Source organism: Actinia tenebrosa, unplaced genomic scaffold, assembly GCF_029948245.1.
Source record: "Actinia tenebrosa isolate PJP-AT-01 unplaced genomic scaffold, QUT_ActTen_1.0 PGA_scaffold6__47_contigs__length_16458017, whole genome shotgun sequence".
NCBI lineage: Eukaryota > Metazoa > Cnidaria > Anthozoa > Actiniaria > Actiniidae > Actinia > Actinia tenebrosa.
The window spans coordinates 10,959,243-10,981,155 of record NW_028292583.1 but is presented as its reverse complement, the minus strand read 5'-3'; the positions used below and the strand labels follow the sequence as shown (position 1 = coordinate 10,981,155).

Below are 21,913 nucleotides of genomic sequence, written 5' to 3'. Positions count from 1 at the left end.
CAAGTGTGAGCCTAAAAACTTTCAAGTTTAAATGGACGATTTTGTATAAGCTCCAAGTGGCACGTGGGCGAATAAAGAACTCCATTCTATCCTGTTCTAAGTGTGGATTTCCTAAAACCAAAACATTTTCCATTTGCTGTCTCGACATTCCCATTAATCTCGAATTTGCCTCAAGGTACTGATGCTTTGTATGGAAACTATATATCCTACGACTATAAGACATCTGTTACTACGTATCTGATTTTGTTCTTTGAATTCTAACATGTACATGCATGTATTATTTTTCATTTATGAATAGGCTCTGGAGGATCTCGGTTTGTTCACTTTCCTCAGCAATAGTACGGCTAACGCCATTGAGGTAACCATTTGTAACTTTTACTTTAATCGTTAATTGGATTTGTAAATCCCTTTCTTTCTTTCTTTCTTCCTTTCTTTCTTCCATCCTTTCTTTCTTTCCCTTTTTTTTTTTGCGAGTTACACAATAAAAAATCCACTATATTTAGTTTACACTTGACAGTAGCACTCAAATAAGCGCTTGTAGACTTTTGTAACTCTATTGATGGTTTTCAACCATTCCCAAGAGAATAAAATAACTAAAAACACGGCGACCATGTTGGAGGATATAACAAAAGAATTCATTGACAATTCTTTTGTTAAGTTCCTCCAACATGGCCGCCGTGAAAACCATCAATAGTTTGAAGTTCCTAAATGAGACGGAACCGCCATTTTACATTGTTGCTCGAGCCAAGGCGAAGGTCCGTCAAACCATTTGCAGATATTTTTAGAACAAAGGCATTGTCTTCTACTCAGATAACGCAAACCTTTGAACCCACGACCTCCCCCACAACAGGCCGGTGCCCAACCTACTGGGCTAACTGGGTGGCGCTTGACATTTAAAAAAAATGGGGAATGTGGCAGTGAAATTCATAATTCAGTTATTCAGAGTATAGTATATATGATGGATGGGTGCTAAAATGCAAGAAAGGTGCCGCGGCTAGACTTGTTTGCTTCGTGGAAACACGTTTTACTACTGCTGCGGGAACGGCTATGAAGTCTCGTGCATAGTACACTTTCAAATTATCTAGCATTGCACCTCTCCTATAAATGGATTATTTATTAACAATTTTTTTCAACACATTTTAAATAGAAAGTGGACAAAGACTCTCGGTTGACTGTGGCCATAATTGCAATTTTATGGATCTCAGCGCTCGCCTCATCGTTCGTCGACAATATTCCCTTTACGACTGCAATGGTAAGACATCAGACTAATACGCTCATTCACGACCATATAAAATCATTTAAAGTCAATGTAGTGAGACTTCAGGAACCCACCGACCCTCGATTAGTATTTAGAACAGATTGAGAGCAGACTGAGAGCACTCCGTGGTTGAACTGATTTCTGTTTATGTTACTCAAAGTGTTAATCTTAATAGACCTCTAGATTGGGCATGATATTTTCCCATTTCAGACCACGTGTCATTTCCTTGAGCAAAAGATTCTTTGTTTGAGTTGTAACCATATTCGCCGCGGGTAAACTGATTGCTAACTATGTTACTCAAAAGTGGTGCTCTTAAGGTTCTAGCGTGATATTTTCCCATTTCAGACAAGGTTTCATTCTCTTGAGCAAATTTGTCCTTGCTTGAGTTGTATTCATATTCATGTCTTCTCATACACAACCATTAAACGATGAAAGGATACTCTAGAGAATGACACGTGGTCTGAAATGGAAAAACATTACGCCCAAGATAAAGAGCTAATGAAGGGTACCAAAAATTATTCGTGTTGAATAAAACCCCATGCCAAGAACTTTTCAAATTGTTCAACTCACTAAGAAGCCATCCTGTTATTGCAAAACATGAGGGGGTGCTGTCACATCTATTGACTCCGGATATGCCATGCTAGCTTACCGCGGGTATAACAGGCCGCAGCATGTTCTAGTACCTTCCAAAATTTGAAAATTGGTTTTTGCGAGAGAGTTACAGTGAGTCAGAAATTACCTATGAAAAGTCCAATTAAGTTGTCTTTAAAAAAATGTATCTTATTTTAAAATTAACTGCTAAACAAGTTTAAAAATCATCTCAATTGCTGGGTTTCAATCAGCTGACAAAACTCTTTGAATCTCATTGTCTGCTCTAAATGGTGGTCAACAATGTACTGACCACAATGTGCTATCAACCAGGAAGATTTCAACATTTTTTTTTGCGATTTAGCTGATGAGCATTCCACACAAAACAGGAAATGACGTCTAATAAAACCCAGCAATTAACTGAGATACTACGTCGTTGTAAAACACAACATTTTTGTTTCATATTTTATAGATACCAGTTGTATTACAGCTTCACAATAAAGAGACAGTCCAACTTCCGTTACAGCCTCTAGTTTGGGCGTTGGCCATGGGTGCATGTCTAGGAGGGAACGGTACTCTTATTGGTGCCTCTGCTAATGTGGTGTGTGCTGGTTTATCCGAACAGTATGGCTACCCTATATCCTTCAACAAGTTTACAAAGTGAGACTAATTACTTTCGATACCGTCCTGGTTTGTATGATAGCGTCATTTGACTCCCACTACCAAAATGCTTCGCGAATTTTCTTTCTTGTTTAAATTTGTATTCCCTCATGAGAATAGTAAGACAATTGGTGTTAATTAACCGAACAAAACAAAGTGTGCAAGGGAGTCTGGTAGTAGAGGGCAATGACGCCATCATGCAGAGGTCCTATTTCTGATGCTATTTACGTAGCACTCAGTTGATGTAATAATGATAAATAACACGTAATAATATGGATAGAAAGATAATTGAATGCAACTGGTTTTATGGATTTATTACGTTAAGGAAGTGCTACGTAGATTAGAAATGATTGCAATCCCTGATTACAACGATCTGTGGCTAGATTTTGTTTTGTCTGTAGCACGATTTGATTTGTCGTGTCCTATCTCATGGCCGCCATGCATATCTTGTACCTTTGCAAGATTATCTGGCCCAACTTTAAGTGAGAGCCTCATGGGAACATCTTACCATCGACAGATACACCTATTTTAAAAAACGTCGTCGGCCGGAAATCCGAAATCTGAGACAATTCGCCAGCTCAGGTCATCACCAAAAGGTGGTGGCGTATTTAGATATTGTACAAAGTTGCAAATTACTTATTGAAAAGACAATAAAAACATCACTTTTTTTTTTTCCTTTCACAGCCCACAATTCACTTCGGTCTCAGATTTCAGGTTCCCGACAGCAAACCTGTTTTGAAATAGGTGTATACCTGATGTGTTGATATACATTTTTTCTTTTATCATTTCTAGGATAGGGTTCCCCATGATGCTCGTAACTGTTGGCACTGCCACCGCATACCTTTATATCTACCACATCGTGCTTGGTTATGGCAATATATAACGTACCGCTTCCAATCACTGTAAAGTAAATATGCCAATCGTGTCATGTCCTGAGGACTTGTGATGAGTCACGCGATGTGATTGGTCAGCTCGTTGCGCAATGCCTTAGGACATGACGGGATTTCTAACAGTCTGAGACTTGTCCTACTCAAGTGCTGACATCAAACTTAGTAGGAAATCTACGATACTTAATCTAAGATGAAAGAAATATAATACATTTAAGTAGACTTTTTTACTAGTGACTAATTATACAACTTTGTTTCACGGGCCAAATAAAATATAATTAGAATAAAATAACAATAGGGATTAACCAGAAAAAAGGACTGCGTTTATAGGTGAAAATCTAAAAGGGGACCCCTAACTCCTAAAAAACTAATTTCTTCTTAATATCTACAGTTCTATGTTTTGTTACTACGTCGATTTAACTGTGCTTTTGGTCGAGTTCGTAATTTCCAAGCATTCCCAAGAAAGTCAAAAAAAAAGACAAAACATGGCGGCCATCTTGGATGCTATAAAGAGAAATATTTTGATAAAAAATAACGCCAACATTGGCGCAATGACGCAACATGCAAATCGAAGAATAGAAATGTACCACACAGACAGTCAGGTGTCAATCCCACCTCCGCTTGGTCTTGTTAGCGTATTAAAGAGGCTTTTTTTAGCGGTTAGTACTATCTCGCGTTATCATGGAAGTCTTTCCAGGGTGTACATGGGCTCGATCATCGTAGTACATACCTAACTACATTTGGGCTTCCTGTTAGTTCTTATGGATCAGATATGCTGTCACTCAATGAGAATTTGAAGAGAAAGCAACTAGACGAGTTGTACTCTAAAACTGATCTTCCGTCTAAAAAGCTATAACTGCAAGTAAGTGGATCTGTATAACATTATTTCGTCACTGAATCAAGGGATGATATATTAAAATTTTCGTCAGCTTGCTTTTCACATCAAACCTTGTCGGTTAGGATATTCCATAACTACAAACATATGTCAACAGACATGTCCAGTCGAATGGATAAGGACAATGAAGGAGGTCATTTTCAGTTGTTGATAGCTAAAATGTATATAGGACAGCAAAAACGTCGGAGCTTTTATTCTTACCAGCCACTCTGCCTTTTCGGCATTTGCTTGAAAATCGCTTTGGCAGGTTTGTAGTTGAATGGTGTCGTCATATCACCGAGGGTTTGAAAAAAACCATTTTGATCAGTACTTAGCGTTTTCAAGAACTTTAATTGGAGATTCCCGCGATGATTTAGAGGATGAAAAACTAGAAAAATCACTAACGACATCTAGTTTTGTGCTGACTGCGCTGCCGTACTCGAGTCATTATTACTACTAGAAAACAGTAAAATTTTAGAGTAGCAATGAGTATATTAGCAAATCCTAAAAAAACCCTCTTGACCTCAGTCTGCCATCTATGGTGAAACCATCGACGTACCAAGACCGGCGCCGCGCGATAGCTACTTCTCCGAAAAAAACGTTTATTTCAAGGTAGAGTGGAAAGTTTTATGGTCTGTCGATTCAACATATTTGCCTATTAAAACTAGAACTTGCGTGTTACCCAAACATTTTTTGCGCGGCAGTACAGTAAATAGCTTCAAGGCATAATGGAACAAATTACCGGCGAATATCAGATAAGGTTTCAGGTCAACAATCGATCTGTTACGCGCTATTTTTATCTCTGTTTTTTGGTTCGGTGCTGATGAAAGAGAAAAATGATTGTTCGAGTTGACTCAATAATGATGATTTCGCAAAGCCGGAGAGGAACTAAAGGGTCCCTGCCAGCATGGAAACTCCTTCGCTCACCAACGGAGGGAACACTATCATACAGGAAAGGCTGTGCTATTAGTCCTGTGACTGTCCCGTGGGTACACCCCTGATAGATTAGGATTATTCTAGCGCCGTGTATAAATATTGATACGCCTGTTATCAGGAAACTACACAATATCCCCCAACGCCCTTAAATAATAAGACATTTATCCTTACAAGCCTAGTTGGCATTATATAATAACCCATCCTCGGGAACCCCGCCAGTGGTAAATTTCTGTCGCTCGTTTCTCTCTAGCGACAGAATTTTACCCCTGGGCTCCCGAGGATGATAATAATCAAGTATTATTGTACCCGAAAAGGTGGACGTTTACTGATGTTCTGCAGATTATTGGCTTTTGAAATATGTACTGGCGACTTTGAATTTCGCCACCGTTTAAAAGGGTTAACATTTTGAGTGCCTAATATAATCTAGCGAAAGCTCTATCTTTATTGATAAGATTTAATCTCATTCGTAGGAGTAAGAGATAGACGGTAATTTGGCTTTACAGCTCTATCCTCTCTATCTTCGATATTTTTCCCAACGGAGGTTTATTTCATTTATGCTATTTTGATAAGCAGTGATACCGTTACCTAATATCTCCCAATCACAATACACCAGTTAGATCAAGACAGACTATCAAATCACGAATAATAATATGCGCCTTTTGAGCCGCCCTCGCAAAGGTAAATATATCTTTCATGATTTACCGTTCCGAGTTAAAGGAAAAACTGGGTCGAGTTAGCCTTGCAGTGCATTTTGGGGCTGTTTTAGGGGACTAAATAGACGCCATCTTGGAAAACATGTGTCCCTTAAACAGCCCCAAAATGCACTGCAATGCCAACTCTACCCAGTTTTAGTTTTGCGGCAGCCATGTAGTGGGGTAAAATGTTAAATAAAAAAAATTTCCTTCGGGAAATGAAAAAATCTTTTTCTTTCTACATTGCACTGAGCGATCTTGCTCCATTGCAGCGGCTTTCATTTAAACCAATCTATAATTGCGCGCAGACTTTAAGCAATCACAAGACTGCCTATTCCACATTATTACTTATGGAGAACTGGTTCTCCTAAAATGATCATCAGGACTCCTCCCTCACTTTCAGAACCCAAAGTCAAGATTACATTCAAACGTTTTCCTATGTAGGACGGCGCGCTTTCCCTCTTTATTGAATTCCGTTATTTTATTCATTGTGGTATCATGCTGATCGACCTACGCTGTAAAATAGAAGGAGAATTTATAGCTTTGAAGACAAAATTTGACCCTTGGTTCCAGCTAGTTTTGCGTGTTTTCTTAGTACGTGCCAGTAACAACGTACATGTAGCCACGGAGACTTCTTATAGCTGTCGTTTTTATGGAACGACGACGCCGTCTGCTTACTAGGCTAATGGGTAGCCAAAAGGCCCGGCAGACTTGGGGAGAAAACATAGTTAATATTAACTATTAACTATGGAGAAAAAGACCTTTTTATTGCCTGCCTTGGAAAAATTACCTTAACCAAAGCATCCAGCATCCGCCCTTACCGGGAAAACGACAAAGATGACTCATATACAATCTTTTGTTAAATAAAGCAAGATGGCGGCTAGGATTTTGTTGGATGATATGAGTTTTACTACTAATAGTATATAACTGCATGCACTTAGTGCTTCTACTAGTGCTACGGCATTTTCTACATTTCGTTATGGGAACAATACAAGCAGTCCTGCGGGGCAAACCATTCTGGTAACGATGGTCCCTAAAATTCTTTACTGAATCAACTTTAATCACAGCAAGTAAAAGACTGGAAACTGGACTAAAAAGAGCTTTATTCAGAAGACCACCAGTTTTGTGCATCAACAAATAGCTCCAAACCTGACCAAAGTACTTCGTACCCGGCAATGCCGCCAATACGCCACCACAGACCAAACACCATGATTTTTTTTGTATATGCTTGGCTTATCATAGTTTTGATTGACCCCGCTATCCTATGCTTGGCAGGTTATCGAGCTCAGCACGAAAAAAAAAACCACATCTGACCTGCTTCTTCCAAATGAAAAATCTCTTTATGTTTCCAGCATAAGGTATATGACAACAGCAATGATACGTGGCACGTCGAGAAAGAACTTTTCATTTAGGACCCTTTGGGTATAGTAGCACATACATTCAAATTCACCAGCTCTGAAAGGGGTTTTTCACATGCATCTGTTGTTATTTGTGGCATTATGATCATGTTTTATTGAACGTCTACTAGAATAAACTGTCACACAAAATATTCATGAGTTGCTGATCCTCAAAAATGGATTTCGTGCCAAACTACTGTTTTATTCTTTCTTATATACATAAGTCGTGTAATTAAAATGCAGAGGCTCGAGTCATTCAAATTGAGTGTAAACGTATATTAGCACTATGTTAGCAGGAATAAAGCCTGTTTAATAGGCTTCACAACCGCCCAAAGTGTACACGCTGTAATCAAACATGCTGATAGTTTGACAACATAACTTTAATAGTGAAGCAATTATTATTGCGGCCACAAAATCAAACTGTTATGGTTGTCACATAGAAGTGCTTAGGCTTAAGACCAAACAACTATATGAGCGAAACATAGCGTGAGGAGCACAAGGGGCGTATCGAACTAAAACAGAATATTATCGGATACCCAATAGAGACAAAAATGATTTTTAAGAAAACAACCAGTACTTTTGTTTATTGTTGATAATTTTTTTGTCAATTTTTTTTTTCTTTGTTTACTAATTACGTGGATCGGAGATTTGAGTTGCCTATTTTTTACTATTTGCTCATTGAAACGCAACTTTGCATCTTTTATTTATATTCCAAAATCCTACAATTTACCGGAAAAAAGCCCCAGGGCTTAAGAATCATAACAATGCGAAAAGAAAAGAGAAGGAAAACTGCTACAAAAGCGAGGAATTCGACCGTACCATTCAATCGCGGATGTGAAATTATACCTATTCAGTAAAATTATTCTCATGAGATTCTCTCTAATTATAAACCATACATCTATAAAGATACTCTGTGCGTATTTGTCGACTTTTTCGTTGTTGAATTTTAAGTGCTAAATACGTGTGGACATTTTCGACATAACAATAACGTGTACTGCATGGATTTTGTATTTCAATCATAATTTTGAAAAGAACACAACTAAAGTATTGACCAATTACGAGCGAAACTTGGACTCCTTTGTAAACTTGTCTTCGGTCGTGAGGTGAAAATGAATGTTAATTCATGACTGTGAATTATTGATGCCCAACAAACAGCGCATGTGTGGTATTCAGTTGTCACCATCAGGTAGAAGTGTGAAGTGCATATGATGCCCGCTTATACCCTAAACTCAACGGAATTACGATTCAACTTTACATTAAGAAAATTGCGATCTGACTACAAATATCTATTCTTGAGGAATATCCGTCACAAGGTTTGGTGATTAACGAATCTTCAAAATCGGTAGGTAAATAGATCAGGTGATCTAGACGTTGAAATCTGTATACACAGCGAAGTAATATTTATATATATATATATTTATATATCGAGTTTAGTTTAATGTGTGGGGATGGTTAAACTGCTTTATTGTCTAATATCTATGTTTTTTTTTACTCGATGAAACCTTGTCCTAATATATCACATATTAAAGTACGGAACTCAGTCGAAAGGTCTTTAATGTTAGTCCAAACGTGGAGGTCCAACTATACTTGACCTCAATGTTTTCGATCGACAATAATGTGAATATCAGTAGACAAAATGTATCCAACTTAAGACTACATACTGCAGCTCCGATTCATAAAGAAATCGGGTTAACTGTGAAAGCGGACACCGCAAAAAAATTTTCTTTCTACTTATTACATCGTCCTATAATCGTGAAGTGAAGAGTTGATGGCAAGACAAATAAATATAAGTTCCCTCCTCGAGAGTGTTTTAAAACTGGTCAAGCCGAAATCACGAAATAAAACTACTAGGTCCGTTATAATGATATGTCGGCGAGGAGAACCTAAACATTGCGGCTTAGTAACTTTAGACTCGGGACATTCTTTTTGTTGTCCTTGCTTTGTATAGAGATGAATAGACCATGCAGGTCTAATTTGTCTTTCGTTCCGACTCAGAGACATCGCATGGTTACATGTAATATATCATAAAAAGTCGTGCTTCAAGACCCTTGGGAAGTTTGGAACAAGGCTGAAATTCGGATAATTGTATTTTCGACAAAAACAGGTCTCATCGCGCTATATATATTTGTAGACCAGTAATGTACGTAGCTCATCCGGTGACCTGTCAAATACAAAATATTCCTTGAAAAACAAAATTTCTTCCCAATTGATATCATGATTGTTGCGGAAGGATTGTATTAATTGTACATTTGGTTATCTCTAATATATTTCATTTTTTATCTCTTTGGTAAAATTTCTGGGCTAGAAAAGATTTCCTATAAGGAAATCCATCATTACTCCATTTAATCCATTTAGGAATAGGAGGCTGTTTCTCCATAATGAATGTGCATCAAGATCGACTGTTTTGAATTCAAGGAGATATTTGTTATGCTCCCCAGATCGGTCGGCGCTTTTCTGTATATAAACATTCAAAGCAGCTTTGCTTTTTTTCTACATTATTTTTGGCAAAATACGATCGTGATGTGAAATTTTTCCACAAATTAGGAACAATGAAAGATTGGGTATGGACGATAAATGATATCGGTAATTTTTGATGTCACATAGCTGTAAAACGAACGAAAAAATCAAACCAACCGCTGAGGTTCTCAAAATTTATTAATTTGACTTATTATGGTTACTGCTAAGCGAAATGTGGTTCTTAATTTTGCTAAATCTATTGCCGCAATTACGCTTCATGTACAAAAACATACTTTACTGCTTTCAGTCAAAATATGCATAAACGACAAAATGGAACTCCGAGAAAGGAATGGATAACAGTACAAATAAATGTCCATATAAAGTAATTGAAACCTAAAATGACAATATTTTTTACCTTCATACGTGGAACATATACTCCAGAAATTACTCGAGAAATATTGTGGTTTGGACGAATAATCTCGCATTTGTAGGTTCACAAAAAAATGAGACACGAAATAACCCCATATACTGGGTATTTCTTTCGTTTTCCTAATAAATAAAACTTCTCTTGTGATTTTGCTAAATCTCGACATTTTATAACAAATTCATCGACACTTCAAGTAATTTATTACAACGCTATAGCATGAATTGAATTTCAATTAGTTTATGCATCTACTTTGAAAGTTAAATGAAACATATTAAAGCTGAGTGGAGAAAAATCCACTATTAATGTTTACTTAAGGGTCACTTTAATTAAATCTTTAACTGTACTAAACGTATACAAAAAAACCAACAAGAAAATCAATACAATGAACTAGTTGATTTTTCCATATTTTTTTAAATTTCTAATGTTTTCCCTTTTTTTAGAAATAGCTCGATATAGTTAAACATAAATTAATGTCATCCATAAATGAGTAAGCTGCAGCTTACATTGAAATATTAATATAAGTATTATGTTATACACTGATTGAGATAATATTATCTAATGGGAATCCTTTAGCCTCAATAATGAGAGCTTTTTAATTTACACATTGTTTATTCAACTTGCTAAATAATAATTAAAAATGTAACTAAATACCTAAGCAATATTGAGTATACGATAATTGCTGTCAGGATGCTGAAACTATTTTTATAGCTGTCATTTATGTATATTTAATATTAATATATAATCATTGTATAAAATACCTATTTTTCTCTATTTCTAAAAAGTGATCTTCACAGTGAAAATATAATAAGAGTTCTTAGGAATTAGGCATTAAATAGTAAAAATCCACCAAAATTTTATTTCATTGTTATTTAGCAGAATATTACACGGCCACATAGAGATATAAATTTTAACTTCTTGTGTTGAGAATAATGGTTCACTGCACTCACTCAGATACCACCTATGAGTCACTACTTGAAGGTAAAATACATATCTCTGCACTGCCATGTAATATCCTCTATTTATGTTACTAGGTATATAGGTCATATCTAATTAGTCATATAGGTAAATAGGTCAAAACAAGTCAAAGCAAGTCAAAGCCTGAATGATTACATTGGTATAAGAATCCAGATCTTTTATTATATTCATCAGTATATTAAATTTAAAAAATCATTTTTCTGTACTACTTGATAATACAACTGCAAAAACTGATAACTTATATTTATATTGTTCCTAGTCAGTGTGTTTTTGTAGTTGTCAAAGATTATTGAGGTTAAAAATAGAAACCTATACCTACGTAGCTTTTACATCATAATTTGAAATTTTGGTAATTATCATGAATATTGTACGAGAAATTGTTGTTTTTGGTGATTCCAGGTTTAGTATACTGTGCATTAATTCCAGGTTCTGGATTACATTCTGGATTCCAATTTCTGGGTTTTAGATCAATCGATTGTCACAATAGTAATGATGATGATAAAATGGGCGCGCGAAGATACAAAATTTATCTTCGAGTGTTGAAAAGATCTCTCATGAGTTAGCGCAGCGAATGAGTGAGAGATTAAATTCAACACAAGAAGATAAATTTCGTATCTCCAAGTGCCCATGTAATATTCTGTTTATTATATAATTATCCATTAAATCAACTTAATAAGCTTTTTATTATTATAATTAACTAACTAATAGCTTAAATACACATTTTTTTGAAAAGGAGAATAGGTATTTTATGGATAATTATACGACAAAGAAGATTATTATGTAGTAAGTACCTTTTAAAGATGGCAGTTCACTGTGATGGAGTCTAATTTAAAGGCAAGAATAATTTTATTTTTAAAAGATAGGTATTTAAAATCATTTTTTAAAAGAAAATCAATTTTTGATTTTATCACAAGGTCACTAAAGGGTGAATAATGATGAATGTCCCAGATTGTTGCCAAGATGGACATTGTAGCAACTCTGTTACATTTTTTCAATATTCTAGAGCACATCTTTACAGTCTCATTGTTTGCTATTAAAGGGATTAGATTTTATGCTTGAGAAAAGAAATCTACTGCTTATCTAGGATTCATGAATGAAATGTCACTTTCAATTGATTTTAAAAGTAATGAATTGAGAATGAAGCTTGTCTTTATTAGGACTAACTGGATTCAAGTGACTCTGGTTACTCTGCAGCTTTTGTTTTTAAAAATCAAGGTTTTTGGTATACTGGATCTTTAATCACAAGCCATTTTATGGCCCACACCTACTTGCCCTCAATATAGAACACAGCTTGATTCATTATTGTTATAAATCATGCAAAGCTTTGCATACCTTTAAAGTTGACTCTTTTACCACAACTAATAAGGAATTCATTTTTGACACTGAATTTCATGATCAAGTGTCTGTAGCTTTGCTATACCTGTATTTCTAAATGAATAGTTTGTCTGACTAGGTTAAGGCTTTTTCATTATGGATTTAAGGTATGTTGAAAACCAAAAATAATTCTAAAGGGAAAAAAAATCATACATAACATTTGGGTGAGTTGGGGAGATGCATGGAAATAGTCTGTTATAACCTTGTTTTGTTAAACACCTATATATGCTAGTTTTATGATATAAAGGTTACTTATTATGTGTGTGCACTGCAATTGCACAGTCTTTTATATTTTGCTTTTGTGCTTGTTGATTATTCTATTAGAGTTAGGCTCCCTAAACATTTTACAATAAAGGTGTACAAGGTGGATAAATTCCAATCTATTACTTTCATATTTACAATAGCATTTAAAAAAAACAATAGTTTAATTTAAGCAGTATTTTGGAGCACTTAAACTTTTTTTTCTCAAATAACACCCATTTGATAAAATACTAGGTAGTCTTGGAAATATTGCCATGAAAAACATCATGGTTATCAATATCAGTAAATGGGAATTATATGACGTTCATGCATTTCTACAATGCTTTTCCCCCCTGTTAGACAACATCAGGATGTTGGGTCAACATAACTGTTTGAAAATGTAGTCTATTTTAGATTCAGACAATAATATACCATTGCATTTCATAAAGCCTACTTCAAATTGTTTCATAAAAGTCAGTTATTTTTTCAGAACACTTACTAAAATTGATATTGAAAATGGAAAGAAAAATGCATAGATCAAAAGTGTTATAAAATGGTATTTTTATATTTGACAGTGAAAATTTTAGTAAAACTTGTGTAAAATATTTATATACAGTATACCATTAATAAAATATTTCTGTAGAAGGTTCAATGCATATGAAAACTAATCACAGAGCTCATTACTTTTTAAACAGATTTTTTTGTACAGTTATTATAACATTTATAATATCTTTGAAGAGATGTGTGATGAGAGAAAAGATATGTCAAATTGTGATACTCTTTAAGTGCAACCATGAGATTATTTAATTTTTTTTAGGTATTAATTTTGAATTTTAATCATTAACCACACAAATAAGATTTAAGCAATAGTCATTAAATCCCGGGGGGGAGGGGGGGACTCCGGGAAAATAGTACCGGGGATGCTTGTCGTATCTCTTAGGGGTAAAAATTCGCGATTTGGTATCTTTTAGGGTGTTAAATGCAAATTTTTGAAAACCAGCATTTTCTGGTATCTCTTAGGGTGTCGGAAAAGGAGAGAAGCGTGCATCGGTATGGCTTATCCTAGGCACTTTTAATTTAATATTATTTGTTGTGGTATCTCTTAGGGGTTAAAAATCATTCAGCCACACCCTTTTTTAAAGACTTCTGGTATCTTTTAGGGGTCTTTTTGAAAATTTTGGACGAGCAGCCCCGGTCCTTTTTTCCCGGAGTCCCCCCCCCCCCCGGGCGTTAAATTTAGCATGATACATTTTCCTTATAGTTCTTAATATATACCCTTATACTCCCAGATTAGATTGGAATTTAGCTTGCTCATGTGTCTTTGTACTACTGTCTAATCGGCAAAAACATCCTGAGAGATATTGAGCACAAGAGAAGCATGCTTGGCAAAAGGAGGGGTAGTCAAGTACTTTACTTACTAATTTCCAAGTGCTCTACAAAAATGAACAGGTTACAAAATACATGCATAAGAACATATTGACCTACACAAGCAATACATGTTGGTGAAGAAGCAATTTGGACATGTATTTAGATGTGTTCACTAAAACATGAAAGTGCAAAGTAAAAGTCATGGGTCAGAACACTAATACACAGTACAATTATTGTTTTTAATTATCTAGGGGTAGAAGTCTTGTAAGACATGTGCAAACAAGCGTTGTTTATTTAGTAAACACTGCAACCACAGCATGGTTCTGGAGGCCTAGACAACAGTCTGAAAGTGAAATTCTTTTGACTACTTTACCACAATCTGCCTATAAAGCTACCAGCTCTAGGGTTAGTATATATATAAAAAATTTCAATGTTTACAACATGAGTGCTATTTTGAATCAGATTTACAACACAAGCCGGAGGCAAGTGATGTAGATCTGATACAAAATGGACACAATGTGATTCACAGTGACCTATGGCATAAATATGCACCTGCATGTTTCTCTGAAAGGGCTTTTCAAAGTCTCTGAAATAGCCTCTACTTGAAAAAATAATCTCATCTTTATATTCTCTATACTACTAGTCTATACTTCGCTCTAGCTATTCGAAGTAGATCTCAAGTAAATATTTCAGTGATGTACAACTGTAGCTACATGTATATTTATCTTATTTATTTGTTTTTAGGTACCAATGTCAGACCCATTTAACTTGGTGAATGCCATTGAAGAGGGCAATTGTTCACAAGTCTTAAATTTATTAGAAAATAGGGGAATCAATATTGAACAAAGAGATCAGGTATGAATATAAGAATTATCAATAAAAACTTTGTATTTTTATGTCTAATTTGAATGTTTAACATTCAAAGGTCTTTAAAGGACAACTGACCCCAAAAATTGCCGTTTTTCATATAAAACTACAACGTACATAGATCACATAAATTCAACTTTGAACTCTGATACAGCTTCTATGTCGCCGAAAAGAAATAATCAATTCGCGAAAAATAGCAATAGAAGAGCGCCATATTTGAGCCCGCAATAAATTACCGCATTAATGCCGTGACGTCACAACGTGAAGCTTGCATTCCAAACTTGTTGAGTTTGTATATTTCGAGTGCTAGTCGATCTTTTAATAGTCTAAGTTAGAGTAAGTTTCTTAATCCAGATGGTCCATTGTTGTGTGCCAGAATGCACCAACCATTGTTCCAAAACTGAGTCTGTTAGCTACCACAAAATTCCTAACAAAATAGCTCTTCAGAAGGCATGGATAGCGCGGATAAAGAGAGAGAACCTGCCGCCTTTGAAGAACTGCTACGTTTGCAGCGATCACTTCGAGGATTCATGCTTTGAAGTGGATCTGATGGAGCAGTTAACCGGGATAAAAAGGAAGAGGAGATTAAAGAGCGATGCTGTTCCGTCAGTATTCAATTTTTGCAAGCCAGCTAAAAGAAGAACTACATCAGAGAACCGGCTCAAACGCAAACAAAACGAAGAGGTGAGATAACATGTCATTTATACATAACATAGTTTACATTGTTTTTCGAAATAATCACTCATGAAAAAGACTTATTAATGCATACCGAAGCGAGTCATCAATCATTAGCTATTTATGCTTTCATAGATGAAATGTTGCTTAAAATCATAAGTATAGCTAGTAATATTTGATCGATACTTGAAATTTTCAAAATGGTTATTTGCACGTGTTTAGTTTACATTTGATATTTATTCGTAAACCATAACAATGTTGCCGTAATATTCCAAATTTGCTTGGATAAATGACCACGGAAGAATAATTTATAGCATTGTTGGTTAATATGTTTATTTTGTATTATTTAAGGTAAAGTAGGCCTCGAAGAATGGTTTATAGTATTGTTGAAAACATTGTTTATTTTTGTATTTTCAAAGAATGTGGAGCAGCTATGTGCCACAATAAATCCCTCGTGTGAAGATCCACCAAGTATGGAAACACCAGAGTTCTCTCCTGAACCACTTTGTAAGGAGATTGGTGTTCAGTGTTGCCTTGGTTGTAGATATGTTGTAACATCCACTGCATCAACTCACAGACAGAGCCTGGATACTATAAAGATGCCGACACAACAACAGTTTACAATCCCTCCCCTTCACCAAACATCAGTAGAGATGAAATACTCAGTGTGAGCTTCCACGACCACAGCTACAGTACTAGCTATCACCCCTCACCAGTAAAGTCAATGCCAACAGTGTCTCCACAAAAGTCAGAAAAGTCTTCGTTTTCAGAGGAAGAGGGACTCCCACTAAGTGACGATGATGATGGTTTCATTGTTTCATCGCAAGAGACAGTTTCAACAACGGACAGTGAATTAGAGCCAGAAAACAAAGACTGCAATAAAACTCTTGAAAACCATATCAAAGAACCTAAATATTTGGTATTTAACTCTTGTTTGCAGCAGTTATTCAAGTTTTGTAGAAGCTGTGGAGCACCTGTCGCTGATGTCAACTTTGTATGTCAAGGCAGCCTACTTATTGTGACAACTACATGTATGAAACATGCTTTGACATGGTACTCACAGCCAATGTTAAATCGCTTAGCTATTGGGAACTTGTTGATTTCCTCATCAATATTATTTACTGGTAATACTTTTACCAGACTTCAAAACTTTGCATCCTGTCTTGGCCTAAAATTTCTGAGTGAGAGGGTCTTTTACAGACATCAGGAACGTTACCTATTTCCTGTTGTTAATGATGCTTGGAAGAGAGAGGAGGCTGCTGTAATTGAAGAGCTGTCAAATAAGGACATAGTAAATCTCAATGGTGATGGCCGAAGTGACAGTCCTGGCCATAGTGCTAAATATGGCACATATACTATGATGGAGACAAGCACAGGGAAAATTGCCACCTTCAGCATTGTTCAAGTCTCTGAAGTAACCAGCTCCAATGCTATGGAGAAAGAGGAGTTTCTAAGGTGTTTGAACACTTTAGAAGACATGGTCAGTATAAAATGTATCACAACTGACAGACACACATCCATCACCAGCACTATGGCAAAAGATTTTAGCCACATCAAACACCAGTATGATGTGTGGCATCTTTCCAAGTCAATTGTAAAAAAGCTGAACAAGAAAGCAAAATTGAAGAAAAACCAAGAGCTGGCACCCTGGATACAATCCATTTCAAACCATCTTTGGTGGTGTGCTGCTACATGTAATGGGGATGTACAACTTTTGAGAGAGAAGTGGAAATCTGTTTTTCACCATTGCGTGAACAAGCATTCCTGGAAGGATGCAGAGGTATTCAAAAAGTGTGCCCATCCTCCCCTAACCCGCAATTGTTCAAAAAGGCCCAAGGAGTGGAGAAGCTCGTTATCGCAAGTGCTTCCCTAAGATGCACAAGCGCTGGGTTGTTAAGCCAGTCTTACAAAGAAAAAGCTATGCTTTCCTCCCTGAGCTACAACTGAAAGTACTTGAAATTTGTGAGGGTGGCATGGAGGCTGCAGGGGTTGACCCAATTGAAGAGGTTGAATTACCAAGAAACATTGCTAGTGTTCCTGCCCCAGACAAACAGGAATTGATTGAACGACACCGGTCAAGATTTTCTAGGTAATTAATTTAAATGGAATGTAGTAGAGACTACAAACACTAAAATGTGTAGTGTTAAGTGATGCTAATTCTAACCATTTCCTATTTTTAATTAACACTATTTAGTAGAAAATAATGCAAAGCATCATTGGCACTCTTTTAGTGATTGTACTCTAGTGAATAGCTGTTTTGAAAGAACTGTCAAGTAAGCCTGTCGTCCCAATCCCCCTCATCTTTGAACAGCTGTGTTCATTACTGGTAATAATTACAATGCTTCTACAAATGGGAAGGTACATGACAGACCCAAGTAAAACTGCTATAAACAAAATATGTAATTAATGTGAAGGGGACCTGATTAAAGTGGTAGATAAGTTTGCAGTTTTTAGATGTTCAGATGAAAATTTTATTAAAATATCATTACCACTTAGGAAACGAATTGACTTTTAAATGAAATCTTAAAAGAGGTCTTTTCTTTAACTATCTACGCTCCATTATATATGGGGTCTCTCCCAGTATGAATGTAGTATAGAAAAAATTCCAGCTGAATAGTGACTTTCGCTTTCACTCATGGGAATCAAGATGTTCATTCATTTGCTCAGTGAATTAATCAGTGCATGATTACTGAGCTGCAAAGGGCCTATTTGCCTGGAAAAAAAAAAAATGAACCATAAATGGCTGACAAGCCTGGATGCCAAGATTTCCTAGTGCCAATTTGTCTGACAATGAGACTAGTCAGTACCGAGATTCTAAGATGGGGTGGGATTCTATCACCAAGAGAATATTTTTTTCATTTAGCACAATTTTTGAATCCATTATAGCATGCTACTTCAAGGCAAATTCTTTATAAACAATACTGACTAGCCTTGTTTTCAGACAAATTGGTGCCCAGGAAATATTGGTTATCCATGTCTAGTATAACTGCAAAATTTGCTTGGTTAGCTCATGATTTTGTCCACTAGTGCTTTGTACACTAGGTTCTCTATTCAGCTGGATATTTTGTCTAGGTGTAGTTGTTTTTAAATAATAAAATATGCAAAACCTACAAAACATTTATATAAACAACTTTCTATATGTACTTCATCTAAAAATAAATTCATGACTACTCTTATACATTTTGGTCTCAGCCTTTCCATGTTTTCCTTTTCAATTTATCAATTCAGAAATCCTGATAGAAAAAAATCCACTCTGTGTATATGAAATGAAGTAAGGAATAAATAAAATGTATATAATAACTCCATGTAACTTTAGGCCAAGCTAATCATCTGCATAGTGAAAACCTTCAAATTCAAAGTCCTCCTCTAGTCCAGGGGGAGGGAAGTGTGCTCTGATGCACATGACAGAACAAGAGGGCAGAACAACCTGAACTTCCTTTCCAAGAACTCCCCAGCACCATCTTGCTAGTTGCCTATATGCAATGTGTCTGTACTGCTTGTGCTCTGGGCCTTCATACGCATTACTGTACTGCTGTTTGTACTGAGCCCATGCGGTTCGAAGAACATACTTATTGGCACAAACAGGTAAGAATCCAGGATGTTGAGTAATGCATGGTGGTGGTTCATCAGCATCTCCATCTTCAACAACAGACTGGCATGTTGCAACCACTTTTTCGATTTCTTGGCAACAAATGCATTCAGATATTGAATCCATAATTTGGCAGCTACCACAGGTACACCTATTTAACAGAAATAAAACAATTCTTAGTATCTTTGAACATTATCAACGATTGTCCCAAGTGAGAATATACATACACAACTTGTGACACAACTATATCCCTGTATCTATATCCTGCAGTATATAACTTATTGACTATCAAGCGATGTTTTTAAACATGTTTTTAATTAAAATTGTGAAAGTTGGTATTGCTTTTGGTCGCAAACTGGATTTATGCATACCAATATCTAAAGAACAGATTGCAAGAACACGAGTGGCAAGATACGATTTTATATAAAATGGATATGTAGTTCAGTTTTGTGATAAGACAGAAGTACGACTTACCAATCTGAATTTGTAAGTCGATTGTTCTCTTGTTCATCGTCTTCAATAATGTCACTGTCAGATCCTTCTCTGAACTCTTCATCTGAGGAGATTTCTATTTCTGGTTCAAACTGATATGGCCGTAAACCAAATTCGTCGTCCATTCCGAAAAATTCTTGAGCGAAATCGTCTCCCGAGCTGTCCGAGCCTTCGGAAGAAGAATTAGATTCTGACATGCCTTTAATTTGATGACCAAGTTGTATTTTTTCGCTAAATATTGAGTAAAACGTATAAGAAACTGAGGAAGAAGTCAGGCAAACAACTGGAAGCTTGAACTCTTGTGACGTTGTGACGTCATTACGCTATTTTTCTGAGCCCGCGATAAAAGCGCAAGATGGCGGCCACCAGAGCGATATATGCGATGTTTTCAAAAAATTGTTTTAGACAAATGGATGCTCTATCCCCTTTAAAAACTGGATTTTTGGACTTCTCAAATGATGTAGTTCCTCTTAAAAATGGGTCATTTTGGAGGGTCAGTTGTCCTTTAATAGATAATCAAAAAATAAATTATAATTTATTGAGATGTTTTTTAAATAATAGGTTAATTTATAGAATTATTGTAAAGTTTGATTCAGTATTAGAAGTGGTACTCATGAGATGAGTTCAACAGTTATTAGATTTATAAATAACTATTTCGGGTTTAAGATCACATAACAAAATGGGCCAGTACTAGGGAGGTGGTCCTTCCCACCTCCTTGCCATTACTACATGTATACGAAATTTGCCCAATTTTCTCATTGGCACTGGGCAAACTAGACTTTTGAGTTTTGTGCTCTGTGATTGGTCAAGCAACCTGATGTTTTTTCTGATCGCATGGTTGCACACAGAGCCCAGTTGTTTGAAGAGTGGATTGAAATTTATTGGATAACAGCATCAACTTTATCAAATGAATAACGATTTATCCACACTTCGTACAACCGGACCCGGTAGGATACCAATAGGCCCATTATACATATTTTGGCATGCTTTTGATCAATTTTGATTTCAGAATGGCCAAACTCCACTCATCATAGCAGCAGAAAAAGGGAATGTTCCGATTGTGCATGAAATTCTCAAGAGAAATCCTGATGTCAATGCCCAAGATGATGTAAGTTTAAAATGTTGCCTAACTAAAAAATTCTAAAAAATTCTAAAAAATTCTAAAACAACACCAACCACTCTGTGGATATTCAATAGAAAATAACATTCATACTTATTGTATTTTTTCCTTGGGATGTTTGTAAGTGTGAAAGCCCTAACTTCATCCTTTTCATCATCTAATATTAGGATAGGCGGTTTATAACATTAAATATCTAATAGCACCATGCAATCTGCATATAAGCATGTCGTAATGGAATTTCTAGGATAATAGAAATAAACTAAGGGGGAGGGGGGGCAACACAAATTTAACTTTTAATCTGATAATAGGACGGATGGACAGCACTTATAGCAGCATGCAAAGAAGGACACGTAGATGTCGTGAAGGAATTGCTAGAACATGGAGCGGAAATACAAATATCTGACTTGGTTAGTTTTCTTTTTGCTTGTGATTGTATTCTTCGTTTGCACGTTACGTCATCGCGGCCATGTTGGTACCATTTAACAAAGGATTTCTCATTAGCATCCATTGTTTTTGTCTTTTTACTCTCTTGGGAATGCTTGCAAGCCATCAATTCGTAATAGTTTATCACTATTTATTCATTTGTTTTAGCTACTATTAACTTAAACATATCAAGCTTACTTTGATTTCCTTTTGGCTCAAAACCTTCCTAACTTCATAGCTTATGTTGTATTGTAAGCTTAAAACAAACCAACACAAGCTAAAGAAAACATATGCCACTAAATCAAAACAAGCAAAAGTGAAAGTGTCCCTTATAGCTAAAATACCTTAAAATTTCTTCTCCTCTTTTGGCACTAAAACGTCATTGCAAACAACGACGCTCTTCTGGCCTGTCCTCCATCGAACGACTTGGTCCAACACAGGAAGCCCAATGGTTTATAGTGTTCAAAGCGTAGCTCAAAGCACGAACGCGATTTTTCCCGCCAAGATGAATGAAATTAAATGGCAGACGCGTCGAATATTTCGCGCCAAAAGAAGGGTTTTTTTTTCCGAGAAAAATTGACAAAACATAAATAAGCTTATTTTAAAACCAATTT

General features: G+C 36.0%; 4 protein-coding genes and 1 long non-coding RNA gene across 7 annotated transcripts in view; 3 read left to right on the top strand and 2 right to left on the bottom strand.

Moving 5' to 3' along the window:
- The window catches only part of LOC116291853 (P protein), a 32,162-nt gene extending 28,543 nt beyond the window's left edge, over window positions 1–3,619 (top strand). Inside the window, exons 22-25 of the mRNA XM_089038722.1 lie at window positions 299–358; window positions 1,148–1,252; window positions 2,319–2,506; window positions 3,299–3,619. Of these exons, the coding sequence (XP_088894848.1) occupies window positions 299–358; window positions 1,148–1,252; window positions 2,319–2,506; window positions 3,299–3,389 (444 nt within the window). The 3' untranslated portion in view covers window positions 3,390–3,619. The remainder of the gene's footprint in view (window positions 1–298; window positions 359–1,147; window positions 1,253–2,318; window positions 2,507–3,298) is intronic.
- LOC148906057 (uncharacterized) lies at window positions 2,806–21,716 on the bottom strand. The gene is made up of 2 exons (XR_016121512.1): window positions 21,644–21,716; window positions 2,806–3,581 (listed from the first exon to the last, which is right to left on the bottom strand). It is a non-coding gene; the product is annotated as an uncharacterized LOC148906057 (long non-coding RNA).
- LOC116291867 (kinase D-interacting substrate of 220 kDa B) overlaps window positions 4,134–21,913 on the top strand; it is a 39,941-nt gene continuing 22,161 nt past the window's right edge. The window contains exons 1-5 of one of the 2 annotated variants that reach the window (XM_089038721.1): window positions 4,134–4,255; window positions 14,385–14,538; window positions 14,878–14,988; window positions 20,766–20,864; window positions 21,185–21,283. In XM_089038721.1, coding sequence (XP_088894847.1) covers window positions 14,884–14,988; window positions 20,766–20,864; window positions 21,185–21,283 — 303 coding nt within the window. In that variant the 5' untranslated portion in view covers window positions 4,134–4,255; window positions 14,385–14,538; window positions 14,878–14,883. Of the gene's footprint in view, window positions 4,256–8,399; window positions 8,635–14,384; window positions 14,539–14,877; window positions 14,989–20,765; window positions 20,865–21,184; window positions 21,284–21,913 lie in introns of those variants that run through there. The other variant, XM_031699090.2, reaches the window with a different exon arrangement.
- Window positions 15,122–18,175, top strand: LOC148906059 (THAP domain-containing protein 2-like). 2 transcript variants are annotated; one of them, XM_089039318.1, is made up of 2 exons: window positions 15,122–15,684; window positions 16,095–18,175. In XM_089039318.1, the coding sequence occupies exon 2, from the start codon at window positions 16,400–16,402 to the stop codon at window positions 17,546–17,548; it is 1,149 nt and encodes a 382-aa protein (XP_088895444.1). In that variant the 5' UTR covers window positions 15,122–15,684; window positions 16,095–16,399; the 3' UTR covers window positions 17,549–18,175. Both variants share the same exon structure in this region, with proteins under 2 accessions (XP_088895444.1, XP_088895445.1).
- LOC148906058 (uncharacterized) lies at window positions 18,123–20,237 on the bottom strand. The gene is made up of 2 exons (XM_089039320.1): window positions 19,739–20,237; window positions 18,123–19,415 (listed from the first exon to the last, which is right to left on the bottom strand). The coding sequence occupies exons 1-2, from the start codon at window positions 19,951–19,953 to the stop codon at window positions 18,998–19,000; spliced, it is 633 nt and encodes a 210-aa protein (XP_088895446.1). The 5' UTR covers window positions 19,954–20,237; the 3' UTR covers window positions 18,123–18,997.